Source organism: Schistosoma haematobium, chromosome 3, assembly GCF_000699445.3.
Source record: "Schistosoma haematobium chromosome 3, whole genome shotgun sequence".
In the NCBI taxonomy this organism is placed as follows: domain Eukaryota; kingdom Metazoa; phylum Platyhelminthes; class Trematoda; order Strigeidida; family Schistosomatidae; genus Schistosoma; species Schistosoma haematobium.
In genome coordinates this window covers 16,394,711-16,410,955 of record NC_067198.1, presented here as the reverse complement: position 1 = coordinate 16,410,955, position 16,245 = coordinate 16,394,711, and the positions used below count along the sequence as shown (strand labels likewise).

Here is a 16,245-nt window from a genome sequence, read left to right as displayed (position 1 = left end):
TGTTTCATGACGGTAATTTATAACAATTCACAGCTCAGGTTGAGATATCATGCCCCAGACATAGACCGCATTGTCTCGGTTATTCAATTTTCCAGAACCATCCTCTTAGCAATTGGTTATAAACTAAAGAAAGTAGTAAGACATTGATGTCTAATTCACTATTCGATACACCGTAGGCCAGTATTTGGTCACTCAATATACGATAACAAAAATCAGTGTATCTCGTCTTATCTTCAAACCTACCTAAAATCATTTTGAACTATTTTGAGCCCTCATCGTTAAACGTAACTGCTCATAGTTTTCCATGATGATAAAGAGCCATTCCCTTTAGAGGGCTGCCATCTTTCGCCTAACAATTCACCATTCAAGCCCTGGTTTGCACAAATTTTGAAACATTCCATAAAAATCAGATCTTCAAGAGTATTTCAGCCTTCTTATGGAGTTCAATTTTCTCTTCCAATGAGTCTATTGATCAAATTAGAAAATGTGCCTTTAAAATATATTGTTTGCTCTCTTAAGATTAGTTCACTGACATTTAATAGCGTTTTGAACGCTTTTTCTTGGTGATTTTATTCAGGCAGTACTGCACTAAAGATATCCAGGCTACACATTGCAGAATTACATTACTTCACTATTATTCTCTTCAAATGGTTCAAATGGTTGTGGACGGAATAGAAGAAGCTTTCGCTTAACAGGCTTCCGTGTCTAGTAGCAGGGGATCACCAAATCCTCCAGGCAGGAACCTAGGTATGTTAACAATAAAAAGGAAAAGAAATTGGTAAATCATAGTGTGATGCTGTCCTTGGTCCTTAAGAATAGGTCAAGTTGCCTCTTGAAGGACTCCTGAGAAGTCGCTTGGACTAGCTCGGCCGGCAGCGAGTTCCAGCATTTGACAACTCTTAAGGAGTAGAAGTTGTGTCTACATTCTGTCTTGCTATGTTGTGTTTCCAGTTTCTGGGTGTTACCCCTTAGGTTATTATTCGAACTAAGCTTAAGTAGGTGTTTAAGAGGATGTCCAGAAGTGTTAAGAATACTATAAGCCATTAATAAATCACCTCTAAGACGCCTATATTCTAATGGGTAAAGGTCTAGTGAACGGAGGCGTTCTTCGTAAAGCTTAGATTTGAGTCCTCGAACTGATTTCGTGGCTCGCCGTTGGATACGCTCCAAAGTGACCTTGTCCTTTTGGAGTGAGGGGGGAGTACTATGTTTCCGTACTCTAAATGGGGACGGATGAAACTATTGAAGATTGTGTGGAAAGTTCTTCCGTCAAACTGGCCAAAAATGCGCCTCAACGTTACCAGTGCAAGGTTTGCTCGGAAGGCATTTTTGTCACAGTTAGCGTAAGACTTTAAGTCGTGGGGCACCAGGACTCCTAAATCTTTTTCGACTTGGGATACTACTAGAGAGGAGTTTCCTAAGTTGTAACTGTAGTTTGCAACATGTCGCAGATGGACTACTTTACACTTTGAAGTGTTAAAGGTAAGTCCGTTATCGTCTGCCCAACTTTGAAGTCGAGTCAGATCCTCTTGAAGTGCCTGTTTATCGTCTTGGTTGCGTACCTCTCTCCAAAGTTTCACGTCGTCGGCAAAAAGTAATAAGTCTGACGTTACCTGTTGAGGAAGATCGTTTATGTAGATCAAGAAGAGAAGAGGCCCTAGTACTGAGCCCTGGGGGACCCCACTAGGACATTCCATAGCTTGAGATAAAGTGAAATTAACCCTAACCTTAAAGTGTCGATTTTTTAGGTATGAAGTAAGCCAATCGATTAGAGGTGGTTTGATACCTAGTCGTTTGAGCTCGTTGATAAGACACAAGTGGTTGACCTTATCAAAAGCTTTTGAGAAATCAAGGTAAATGACATCAACCTTTCCCTTGCAATCGAGGATGCTTGTCCATCTGTCCACCGCAGTCAGCAGGTTGGTTATACAAGAGTAACCCTTCCTGAAACCATGCTGTTAGGGTGAGAAGAAATTTAAGGACAGTAGATAGTCGTTTAAACCGTCGCATTTCAGGGACTCCATGAGTTTTGAAGGTAATGACAGAAGAGCCACCGGCCGATAACTTGAAGGTTCATTGCGTCGACCACCCTTGAAAATTGGTGTGATGTGAGCCAACTTCCAATTTTCCGGTAATTTGCCTCGGCTAAGCGAGTGTGAAAACATCACGCTAAGCGGCGTTGCCAGGATTGAGGCTGCCTCCCTCAGTATGGCAGGATGAACCATACCCGGGCCAGAAGTGTCAAGTCTTAAGTGCTGCAGTTTCCGGAACACCAAGTCAGCGCTTAGGTCCACTTCAGAAAGTCCTGTGGAGTTGGAGATGAAACTGTCGTCAATAAAGTTGATGTCAGCCGGTTGAAATGTTTGAGAGTAATAGGCCGCCAGAAGGTTAGCGGCGTCGCTATCATTGTTGGTCGGGCCGTTAAGACCTAGCAGTTGAGAAACTCCTGTTTTGGCTTGACGAAGAGAGGCTGCGTAACGGAATAGGCTTCTAGGGTTAGAGGCGAATTTGTCCATAAGCTTTGTTTGGTACTGAAGCCTGTCTTCTCTTATAGCCTTCGTGCATATGTTCCTGATATGTTTATATTGCCTATACGCTCCATCGTTATTAGTTCGTTTGTATTCCGCCCAACAGTGTCTTTTGCGGCTTAGCAGGCGAAGGGTACGGTTCTTGATTACTGTAGGTGGCTTGCAGCTTTTGGGAACCGTTTGAGGAACTGAATGGTCTGTAGCACATAAGAGCGTGTGCAGTAAGAAGTCCCAATGACCATCCACATCGAGTTGAGGGTGAACATCCCAAACCACCTGTTGTAGATAGTCATGTAGAGCTGGCACATTCAGCCGTTTAAAGTTCCAACGCAAATTATTGTTGGGATACCTTAGCTTAGTTTTGATGACAAAACTGAAGGCTATGACGGCATGATCGCTCTTTCCCAGAGGAGCCAGGATTGAGAGGTTGTCGACTAGGAATTCTTCGTTAGTGAATACACAGTCTAAGCGCGATGGTGTCTGACTGTTTCTCCAACGAGTTGCCGACCTCACATTTTCATATAAGCCCAAGTTATCGATGAGGTTGAAGAATCGAGCTTCAGTTGAGTTGTCGCCTCCAGTGTACGTGTGTTCCGCGAAGTTGACTCTAGGGAGATTAAAGTCCCCTAGAATCAGGATGTGTGTGAAACCGAGACGAGTAGAGCGGGATTGTCCTTCCAGCATACGACTATCGTACTCGATGTCGGCAGTTGGCTTTCTGTAAATGACTCCGACTAGACACCTGGAAGTACTAGACAACCTTACAGAGCACCATATGGATTCCTCAAGATTGTTAAACTCGAGGTTGTGAACCTGGTGCACCTCCAAGCAAGAGCTTATGTATATGGCTACTCTTACCAGATAAACTTTATAATGTCCCAGCCTCTGCCAAAAATACTCATTTAAAGTTGGTTTTTGATTGTTATTTTTCATTAATTTGAACGATGACGCCAATTTTGTCGTCTTTTCTCAACAGCATACGTTACAGTAGTAGTATTTTATATACCGTTTAATCGTTCAGACGGTCCAATCTATAAGATGAAACTGAAATCCATTTCTTCGGCGATGGGAATATGATAACTGATGTGCATCTGGTTCATCATAAAAACAGTTTGACATTATCAAACTCATGTAGTGACTTTTATACCATAAGCTATTGATTGAACTAATATAACTAATAAAACGGTAAAAGCTACTTATCATTGACAAAATGAATAAGTATGAGTAAATTTTGAACCTAAGCGATGCTAAATTAAGTAGTTTTATACATACTTAGCACAATGAAACGCTCTCCTGCAAATGCAGTGACACCGGTACAATATTGAACTGGCAGGCTCTGTTCGTCTTGAACCGCCATTATTGAAACTCAAGGTTGCTCTAATAATGCCGAACACCGTTAACATAGAAAGACATAAGCTTAACCAAGCGATGTACCAGAAACTGAAGAAATATATTATGAGTAAAAGAAAACGAGAACAAGAAGGTACTTATAGCTGGAACATTTACAGTTTGGGATTCTTTAGAAAAAGCACAAGACGCAATTGTTAAGCGTTTACGACGTGAAAGGGAAGAATCTAAACGACAAGCCGAAATGGATACAGAGAATTTAGAAAATACTAAAAAAGAGGTACGGTTATTTAAAAGTTTAACACAGGAGTTAAGATCTTGGTAACTCGTAAACGCATAGAAGAACTCACATCTAGAAGAAATGAGCTATTCCAGCGACTAAAACAAATCGCCAGTGAGGAGACAAGCCTTCGTGAAAAACAAAAAAGGTAAGGTGTTTTCACTCGAGATTTTTTCTCCTCAGCGAAACTATGGCTTACTTAGCAGGTATGCCACCTACTCAATTCGGTTTGGAACCAAACAATACTAGCACGCAAAATCGGCTTACGGTGCCCCAAACTACATTACCTACAGGACAACCAATGCAACCACAGGTTGTCCAACATGTCTCTCTGCCAAAACATAACTTGAATGCTAATGGATCTGCATCAATATCTAGTATAAATCCTGAAGCCTTGAGTGGTTCCCAGTCTCCTCACAGACCGCATCATCCGTCTTTATTTGGCTTGAATGGATCTAAATCGGCTCATACAACAATTTCAACTCAAACGGGGCTAGGTATGCAGCAAAGTTTGGCATCAATAACAAATAATCCGTCAGCCACTATGGCTGCAGTAGCGGCTGCCGTAGCTGCACAACAAAGGTCAATGCCGTCATCTGATCCGGTCAGCGTTTGTTTATTTTAACTCATAGTTTTATATAACCTGTTAGCTCACTAGCTGCCCATTTTCTAAGACTAGGAATGTATGGGTAGATAATCGAATCATAAGTCATTTGCCTATTTCTCCATAACCATTTAATGTATGTCTAGTCTTACAACCATTTGTGTGTATTAGTGCCCCTCATCTTCCCTCAAACACCTAGTTCAGTCACACTCTGTGCCATGCAAAACTCGCAAATATATGACCCAGAAAGTCACCATAGACTGAATATTTCAAAAAAATTGATGAGTGCTGAATGAAGAGATACCAGCCGAAATTTAATTAAGTTATTGCCCCGTCCTTCTAAAAATAAATGTAATGTAAGTCGATTTTTACCCGAATAAAACTACTCCCTATCTTAAGAAATGGAGAAGAAGTTTATCAACTAGTTGCGTCAGCAGAGTGAAACATCTTTAGGCCAGATGACGTTTTCCTTAACCTTGTATTTTATTGTACAATATTTTTTTATTTAAACACAAACATTGGTACAAGGAGGCACCAAGTAGATATGTGTCACATAGATCATTTGGTTCGTGTGAGGGGTGAGATACTGCCCGGGCGTCCAAACCGAAACAGGTAGTTTTCTTAGATGGTCACTCCCTGAGCCTTTGACTTGGACGCCTAGTCCACGAGCAACGTAAGGAGATGCAGTTCCAATGGTGGTCGGTGGCGAACAATAAGCTCATACGCTATTTGTCTTCTTAGGACGTTAGAGTCCACGTACACCACTTGTTTGGGATCAGGGTTTTTCAACTCCCGTAGATGAATCCTCCATATCCACCAAGCCTGTTAAAGCACTGTACATTCGCGTTTCGTTCTCTGAATTTCGTAAACAACAATAGATAGTTTGACTTCTGAGATTCCTGTTCCACTTGTACCAAAGTCTTTGCTGATAAAAGTGCTTGCGCAAACGTTCATAAGTGCCTATTACCCAAAAGCTCAGCTCTACTGCTTTTTTGACAGTTAGGATACTTGAATCTTAATAAATGAAAAATTGCACATTTGACTCTTTGAAATGGAACTGCGATGTCTCACAAGATACTGAAATAGCACTTATTCACTTATCGACCAATTGCATTCTCGTATCTTCCACAGCAATTGGTATTTGTGAGGATTCGGAACGCGTAACTAAAGCAGAAATGTCACTACGACATAGCGCCATGATGTAGAATTAGCTGTGTGGGTCTAACAGCTGTCGGTCTTTGACTGCTCGCTAGATGGATTTCTAGATATTACACACTGCCTTCTCGTGGCGGGGGTGTTGTTTACGGAAATGAGAGGGCAAAAAGCGATGACATTCTGGAAACAGCTCTGATGAATGTAGGTAATGGTGGTGTGGATCTGTTGCCTGGAGAAAGACTTCTCGACCTTGAGTATGCGGACGATATTGTCTTACTGTGCGATAATGCCCAAGCCATGCAATCCACACTTAATCAGTTGGCAATCAGTGTCCGTAGATATGGTATGTGCTTTGCACCTTCGAAGTGCAAAGTACTTCTACAAGACTGGCAGGATTCTAATCCTGTACTCACCCTGGATGGTGAGCAGATAGAAGTAGTCGAGAAGTTCGTGTATCTAGGTAGCTGCATAAGTGCCGGTGGGGGGTGAGTGATGAGGTCAATGCACGTATAGTGAAAGCCAGAGCGGCTTATGCCAATCTGGGCCATCTTTGGCGCCTTCGTGATATCAGTCTGGCTGTAAAAGGTCGGATCTTCAACGCGTCGGTGAGAGCAGCTTTGCCCTACGCTTGTAAAACCTGGCCTCTCCGAGTTGAGGACGTTAGACGACTCTCTGTGTTCGATCATCGCTGTCTCCAAAGGATTTCTGACATCCAGTGGCAATACCATATCAGTAATGCAGAGGTTCGGCATCGTGTGTTCGGGCACAGAGGCGGAGAGGTGGTTAGTGTATGACATGGTGTCGTGGTATGAAAGAAAGCTGCAAAGGACTGGCTTCTGTCGGTCCTTCACGGCTCCCTGGTTGGGGTCCGAGAGATGGTGCAACACAGTGGCTAGAGACGTTGTCAGATATGGCCCAGAATAGAAGCCAGTGGCGATCCTGCTGTAACCTTCTTTTACTTTCTTCATAAAAAGTGGTTGTGTCTTCCTTACCTGAAAGATTTCTTCCGATTGTACCTTTCCGTTCCCTGATTACTACCACACTACCTTACTCCAATCTCTTCGTTATTGTTCTCTTTTTTTTTCTTGCGCTCCTTACCTTTTTTTTCTCTTCGATTTCTCATTGTTTTGTGTGGCGCATATATATTGGCGCTCTCTTGTCCCAATATTTATGTGTTCAAATAAATAAATAAGAAATTACACAACCCACTGCTTCAAGTTGCTTAACAGACATGGCTCGAAATAAGTGCCACTGACGGTCCTGTGTAGTACTCCACTAGATCCTCGTGCAAGTAAGATGAAATGTCAACCAAATTGCATCTATCTTGTCTGTATGTTTCATTGTTCCGTACCCTATAATAGATAGTACTCCAGTTTATTTGTTGCACAATCTCTATTTCCACCATGGTTTTACCACTTCCCTTTCTATGGCTTATTGTTTTTAGCGCCCTGTCATACCAAAAATTATTATTGTATAACTTGTTTGATAAAAAGGAATAGAATAGTTTATGACATAAACTTCTTTTTCATGTGAGTACTATTGTCCCTGACGGGTTTGATATTGATAAAGTCCCGTTACTTCTCAAAAACTTATCTTCTTACTTATCAACTTGCCGTGCCCAGATGACATAACTCTACATAACAAATATACTGACGGAATTGTTGGTCTTGAATTCCTGGAGCGAATATGGATGAATTTTTGAAGTGCATTTGTCGCGATGTTCGGAGACCGTTTTATAACTGATAGGTTTAATTCAAATCCGAGTTAAGAAATCCCATGTGTAGGATTTGATGGGATTCGTTACTTTAAGATCCTGAAGCCCATTTACAACTCCATTTCGGCATCGAGGATCTCCAAATTCTGTAAACATGTTTTGTTTACCGATCAAGCTGAAAAGCTGAATGTCCCCTTAGACTATACAGTAAAACATAAAAGTAATAATAAAATGTAACCATGTCAAATTATTTCAGGATTTAATGAATTCTACTTCACCTACCGTACCAGAACATTTTATGGAAGTATTCAAAGTTTAATTACATTCCCCATTGGTGTTTCTCTACATCTTAAGGATCGTATTGCATTGCAATTATTAACTCCTTGTTTGCTCACTTATTTCTCCCTAATATCTTATTTTATTTATTTCATACTCATTTACTGTAGTCAGATGTATAATTGTATCAGGTTACTTTTGTTTCTCATTCATGAAACCTATTTCCTACCCGAATGAAATACATAGAAATCCAACTCACCGTATAATAGTATTGTGGTTACGTCAGCAATTTATATATTCCCACATCTGACCCATCATTTTCCAAACTCATCGTCTTCTTAGATGTATGTAATACATCTTGGTTGTCCAGACCACTGGAAAGTATCGGTTTCTTAGTCGAGAAAACTATCCCGAAGCAATCTTTCAGTCTACACATTCATATTCTTTATATTTATGATTATTCTTACCTAATTGTTGAAAATCTGTATTTTTGACCAGGCGTCCATGAAGCTCAATTGTAAACAGCTACTTATTATATTTACAGGGTTTTCCATCCACAGCCGCCGCAGCTGCATATTTCAATGTGATTGCCTCCTTGGCGAATTCATCTTCTCTTACAGGAAATTCCTTAGGAATAACATATCCCAATTCCTCTGTTAGTCTTGCTGAAGTTGTTGCTGCTCTTGCTGCGTCAGGATTATGTTCCCTCCCAGCACATCTATCATCGAATCCACCGCCAATATCAAGTGGAAATTTGGTCCCAAATTTTACATTCACCAGTCGTGCATCTCCTTCTGTCCCAGATGGTCATCAAAACCGTGACACTATGACAGCACTTTCATCGGGAAACATGCACTCAAACTTATCTTATCATCAAAACGTAATTCAGTCAGCCAATATGTCCAAGAACCCTGCAGTATCCACTCATCATAATCCTAGTAAGTTGAGTGAGCATTCACTTATGGTCACAAATTTCCTTATGAATGTGACACTTTGTCTGACTTCACAAAAAGTTATATCCTACACAGTTTAAGCGGAAAACATGACTAAGTTTCAAGCATTTATAATCCAACGTCGTCAGATATGTTTGAGATATTTATTTTGGAACTAAATTTTAAATGTTTATACATCATGCTTATTTCATTTTGCAATATAAAAATGAGTTTTCAAAAAGTGAACTCATTCACCAGGTACTTGTTAATAAGCCACACTAAGTGTTGAGGCTAATGGTACCACTCGGTTGCCCAAACCGAAGTAGACTGAGGACAAAGTGACCGAGAGTCGAACGTCTTAACCGCGAAGTCACTGCTATACTTATATACCATGAATTAAGTCTCCATGATGAAAGACTCCTCCTACTCATCATTTTTTGTCGCTTACTTTCAGTAAATTAATAAATCATCCTGATGTTTTACTACAATACATTTAACTGTCGCCGGTAAAAAATTAACCATTCTGCCTACTTTTCTCACGCTTATTTTAATAGAAAAATCACTCACTCGTTAAATCAATTCAGTCAACTATAATCTGACCGATGAGATTTTATTATTTTGTCAGTTGGCTTTCACTTAAAAGATGAGCGAGCTGAAAATGAGTTTTCTTAAGGAAGAGTAAAATTATAGTTTTGCGAAAATTCCTGTTTAGAAATAACATCTTGATCAGCTTTGCTTTGAAATTTGGGCAATTGAAAAAAGTTTGGCATTCATTTGTCGACCTTCCCCAATTCAGTCGAATATTGAATTCTTATTAGTCATTTTTGGCTCAATATTTTCAGTATATTTCTATCAGTAATTCCTAATGAATGTGTCAGTCCCATAAATTGTAATAATATAAGTTAGTAATAGGAACCACACTAAACTCCATATAAATCAAACGTATCTACTTCCTGATTCTACTTTGTTTTTGCAGATTTTGATTTTACCAGCTCCACACTAGATACCGCAAAAGTGTGCTTAGCTCAACTAGCAGCAGCTGCTGCCGGCAACAATAATAATAGTGGAAATCACATGAACCAACAAAATGTCTTACCCAGTAATCAACAATTACAGAAAGCTCATCAAATTCTACGTTCACTGAATGCTTCAAATCCTCTAATATCTCCATTACTGAGTGGTAACACTTCAGATTTGGATATTTCTCAAACTACTTCTACTCCTTCATCAACACCTATATCTGGTAGCCCTTTACTACCACCAGCCCCTATCAGTTATAGAGGAAGCATTACTACTGGGCAATCTGCTCAGCAAATCCAACTTCAACAGCAGGCTCATCAAAAGCAACAGCATAACTTGTCGAAGTATATGACACAGGTTGATTACAGTTCAGCACGTGGTCCTTCTGGTGTACAAAATATGGAAAGTTCACATGTGAGTTCATTTCCACAGTTTATTTGTTCGAACTTTGTGCTTGTCTTTTAGGTTGGCTATTGTCTTTTCAAGCAACTAATTACTGGAAACTTCGCCCTAAAGCTGCTTGTTCATATCTTCCAGCAGGTTTCATTTCTATTCCTGAGCGATGCCTTTCGAAGAATCATTAAGAAACGAATTCATTTTCATCAAAATTGATATCCTCAAGTCTTGCTACAGATGCTAATTAGTGTTAGTTTAGTAGGTTTGAACATAAAAACCAACTTTTTTAGATTCAATCGTGTATGGTTTTACACCCCATAATATCTTAGACTAATTTTTGCCTGAAATAAACTTTCCCGATTTATCCCAATAATAAATTACGGACAAAAGGAATATAAAATAATGAGATTGTGTTTCGACCCAATATGGTTCAATTCATATCAGCGCAACAATAAGAGAACATGCAAATGATAAAATCAGTGATCTACATAGTATTAGATGATTAAGGGACAAACTGCTGAATTTTGAAATTTGGACATCGCTACACATGTAATTATCATATCTGTCTTTACCACTTTATGTTTTTCTGCCATACCGCTGACCAATCATTGTGTAATCATTCGTCAGTTTACATTTAATTGACTCAATGTAGTCCTTAATATTAATAATCAGAAGATTCAAACTCTCGAATAAACAGTAGCTTTAACCTTTTATTTCGAAGTACAGTTACTGGTAATGTAGACAGACAGTGTAGTATCCAATCCTCCGGAGTTTTCACGGGGTCATTCAGTCAGGCATCATCCTGCAGCCTGACACGTGTGTATTGACACAAGTTGCCATATATTGGAACGACGAGATGGAGTCAACAAGATAAATAGCAAAATATGTAAATGACAACGGCGTTGAAACAGATTAAGCATTTAGGTTAAGATTCTAAAATACAGATTGGAAAAGCATGTATCAATGAATACTGAAATTCAAGATAGAGAAGAAAATGAAAAGTAAATGTACTACACCACTGTGAATGACTTTCAGCTATCTCATCCGAAGTCTTCAACTGCTGATCACGATTATTATCCAGACTCCGACCAGGTAGCCTGCATCTGCCGACGTGGCTCAGACCAACAGTCAATAATTTCACAAACTGGCGCCATATTTTGGTTTGGCTACCCTTAGATTTCTCCCAACCTACTCTTATATTGGAAAACATCTCTTGTCAAAGTAGCCGGTGGTTAGACATGCGTAACAGATGTCTTAACTATCTTTATGTATATTAATAACCTCATCAACTAGTTTGCCATCTTTGCCAAATACCCTGTGCTTAAATTCAACATTTCTCACTCGAACGCATTCTTATTTTAGTGTCTGACTGTATCAGTATCTCTGTGCATTAGATAAATAATTTGGTACTTCTTTTCAAATAGGCACAGGGTTAAGATCATGGTTTCAAGAAACCACGGATACCATTTCACAAGTCCCAGAAGAAAAGTGATACAAAAACGTTGACATAGGTGGTAGGAAACAACAAAGAAAATCCGTAGTAGAATCGGTGACCCATTAGATAAACTCAAGTGCTATACGACGTCTAGGTATTTTGTTGATATTTTCCTGTTGTCTCACACTACCATTACTTCATATCCTATATATATATATATATATATATATATATATATATATATATATATATATATATATATATTATATTATATTATATTATATTATATTATATTATATTATATTATATTATATTATATTATATTATATTATATTATATTATATTATATTATATTATATTATATTATATTATATTATATTATATTATATTATATTATATTATATTATATTATATTATATTATATTATATTATATTATATTATATTATATTATATTATATTATATTATATTATATTATATTATATTATATTATATTATATTATATTATATTATATTATATTATATTATATTATATTATATTATATTATATTATATTATATTATATTATATTATATTATATTATATTATATTATATTATATTATATTATATTATATTATATTATATTATATTATATTATATTATATTATATTATATTATATTATATTATATTATATTATATTATATTATATTATATTATATTATATTATATTATATTATATTATATTATATTATATATATTATATTATATTATATTATATTATATTATATTGTATTATATAATACTCAGTATACCCACACTTGACTTATCTTTCGGATTTCTCGCCTGTGCGGTTTGAGATTTGATGATCGTTTATTTATGAATCTGAATAACTCTTTATTCAAGTTTCATCCATAGCCTATTATCTTCAGGGCTATGTTGTTCATAAAACTTATTTATACTAGGACTGCACGGATGATCTTTTGAGCATAGATATTAGAAGTGCATACATTTAATATTTGCTTCATATGTTTTAATACTTATATATTTTCATGCTTTTTATTCATTTCTAGTTATTGACACCTAATTATACTGCTAATATTTCATCAACCCAAGGAGCAAGGTTCACTAATCAACAACAAATTAATGCAAATAATCTCATTATGCTAAATCTAACGTCTACATCATCTCATAATAACGCACCTACCGTAACTAATACTGGTAAATGTCTTACAGGTAGTCGTCATATAGAAAATAATTCTTTAAGAAATTCAGTTAATAACAATACAAGTACATCTATACAGTTCAATTCATCTTCGTCCGGTGTTGCATCAATAGCTTCAAACTCAACAATTTCACCATCTATATCGAATACTGGCTCTTCTATTGCTTTGAATCCAGGACTAACTCCATTTCCAACTGATCTAAGCTCATTAAACTATCTAACATCTGCAACTCTAGCCGCTGCTTTTCAACAACAACAACAACAGTTAAATAAACTTGTCATGTCAGCAAATAACATACCTTCTTCACATGGACATTCAAACACTTCTGGACCACCATCTAGTTCATCGAATAATTCTGGGCGTCGATTTTTTTGAATTTATGTTGTAGTTAAATTTGTCAATGTGTACATTGTTATCATTATATTTATTCCCCGATAATTTGGTGATTTATATCTAAAAATATACAAACTTTGTATATTATTTTCGTGTGAACAAATTTACCAAAAGAAGTGTTGTCACGGATCCCGTATTTGGTATATACTGTTATGGGAGCAGATACTAAATATATTTACATAACCTACTTGTTAGATAGAGAGACCTTCTAGTGCTGTCATTGATTAATATCTCATTCTTATTGTTTTACTCCAAATAATTAAGTCGTTGTGTTTTATATAATGTTAACGTCAGAAATAAGGACGAATATGGATTCTTCTGTTACGAACATCTATGCTACCTGGTAAACTGAACGACTGGTATAAGATCACGCCTTAATATTTATAAACTGTATACGAATATAATTTTCTAAGGAGCTTTGATGTCTCACATGAAAATCGTGAGATAAGTAAACATCTCAGTATGTATATTATTTCGCAAGGCAAAGTAACCAATGGAACTAGGTGTGAAATTCCGTGGCGTTCCTATATTGCAAGTGTCACAATAATACTAAAATATAAAGGGTCACAATAATGAGTGTTACTGTGGTAACCCAGAAAAGTCATAATATTGATCTAGTTTTACACTAGATAAAAATTGCTATTGATTTTTGAGAAAATAGAGTCCACAGTCTATTATAATATTTTACTTGGTTAACTGCGTTATTTTTACTCAGTTATCAACCGTATTTTTCTAGGCTTTTCAGTTATTTCCCCTTAAGACAGTCAGAGACGTTAATATGTCGTTACTAGATATTACAGAGAATGACTATTAGTTTTTTTCGTCAAGCACGGACACAGAGAATCCACCCAGGGGGGTTGGGAAACCCTGATTACAAACCAATAGTGCACATGGGCTCCAGTATCCCGATGGGACAAATGCCATATGAACCAATCGTCGGTCACCGGCTACCGTAGAACTGCATCTCCTTACGATGCTCCACTGCCTTATGGATCAGACCCTTAGGTCAAAGGCTCCAGGTGTGGCCCCCTAAGAAAACCACCTGCTTCGGTTTCGGCACCCGGACAGTATCACAGCCCTCACACAAATTTGATTAGATGGCAAGTATTTCACAAAATACTATACTCGTATAAATAGTCAAGTATCAAAAACCCCATGGTCTAATTCAGCTACTTGTCGGTACTACAACCAGTGTCCACTTGTGACTGTTGAACATTGTTTAAGTTTTTGTTTTTTGTCATATAAAAGAAACGTTTAGTAGCTAAAACTAAGGGAAGTATCAGAATTATTTGCATGAATGACGTCTTTGTACTAGATAACCCAATTGATTAAGTATTTCATCTTGACAAGGTCTTGCCTATATATAATAAAGACTGATAGTCTCAGGGGAGCATAATTGAACACTATTTCGAATTGTAAACAGAAATCTTTATCACACTTGAAAATGTACAGTAAGTACAGGGGTTATCACAAAAGTTAGCTATTTCCTAGTGTAGTTCACCCGTACATTGAGTTAGTATCCCAGCGCAACTTAATTGACGATATACTTTTCATATGATTGGTATCTATGTCTAAGGACTTATAAGTAATTGTTGCTAAAACCTATAGATTTGATAAAGCAACCTGAATAAAGTCTACATAGTTTACACAGTTTCATTATAATTCTGGTTATCAGTTGTTCAAATTCGGAAAGTTATGCTGTCCGTTGATATTTTAAATCACGAAAATCTGCTAGTTCTTTTTGTATATAACATTTTTTTATTTACAATGAAATTAAATCACTGCTAAGTCGGTCATCCAACGTCCAAATCAATCGGATAAAAAGATAAGACTAGGAAAGTAGCCTTTTTAATAGTAAATCCCAATAGAATATTAAATCACCAATTATACAAACCGTAACTCAATATATTGATTGTTTTGAGAAAATCTAGAGTGGTAGATATTAAGTCTAATATTTTGAATAATATTGATAACTCATTATCTCAGCTGATATCCGACTGTTTTTTTATATATTCATTTGATGCTTTCTAAATGTTCATCTGACTCAGGAAGTACCTTAAACAAATTCACAAATTACTAACTCTGATGACCCTAGTTATCCATTAATCACTGTTTAGTGTTGATTGTGACTAGCCTATTGTTTAGTGTTATTGATATTCATTATTATAATACATCAAGCACTAGCTTGATTACTCGTTTATAACTAAATATAGCTCTCTAGCTTGGAAATTTATGTCGATTTAGTTGTGTGATGTGCCTCGATAATATAATATTAGGTTGTATTACTGCTGACTCAGCGAAAACAACCATTATGATCAGTTTAACCATTTTTTTTCTCTGAATTGGTATTGAACATTGCTTCGCAACAATCAGTTCACCACTGTAAACGAGGGAGAACTACTGAAGGGTCCCATACTAGGGTTCAACAGCTTTTTAGTTGGATTACATTACGATTCGGAATCCTAGAAGCAACCAGGAAATTCCTACCTAGATGATTAAGCCCACTGACAAGGTACAACTTCATATAGTTGGTATTTCATTATGCATTTGTACTATAACTACCCAGCGTCCTACATTTAAAGTAGAGATGATTTTAAAACGAAGCTCAGTAGTCGAATTTCTAAAATTTCAGCTAATTATCTACTGCTTTGGAGTTTTCGGCATGAGCGATAACAAAAACTTATCACCTGTAAATTCGATGAATTACAGTGAATGACCAAGTAGCCTCTATCATAAACTAAAATGTTTTTTTCATTAGATATTAATTAAGTCGGTTAAAGAAATTATAATATGAATTAAAATACATTAATTTATAGGTACCTTGCCAAGGTTGGACTTGATAGTTTTAAACAAATTAAGCATTAGGTGAGAAGTTGATAATAAAAATGTTTTTTTTATATTCCAATTAGTTGAAATTGTATTTCTGACGTTTCGTGACTTCAGAGTTAATAAATAGCCAGTT

The 16,245-nt window shown here is 36.8% G+C and overlaps 1 protein-coding gene across 2 annotated transcripts; it reads left to right on the top strand.

Moving 5' to 3' along the window:
* Window positions 1–3,770: 3,770 nt before the first annotated feature.
* Window positions 3,771–16,014, top strand: MS3_00005115 (uncharacterized protein; the record flags this gene model as incomplete). 2 transcript variants are annotated; one of them, XM_035734081.2, is made up of 7 exons in its annotated part: window positions 3,771–4,011; window positions 4,052–4,155; window positions 4,191–4,303; window positions 4,339–4,759; window positions 8,449–8,842; window positions 9,813–10,270; window positions 12,738–13,265. In XM_035734081.2, exons 1-7 carry the CDS (start codon window positions 3,912–3,914, stop codon window positions 13,263–13,265), a joined length of 2,118 nt encoding a protein of 705 aa, XP_035590085.2. In that variant the 5' UTR covers window positions 3,771–3,911. The 2 variants fall into 2 exon arrangements, with proteins under 2 accessions (XP_035590085.2, XP_051069092.1); XM_051213145.1 differs by adding an exon at window positions 10,322–11,841 and having other exon boundaries at window positions 4,191–8,842; window positions 12,738–16,014.
* Window positions 16,015–16,245: the final 231 nt, after the last annotated feature.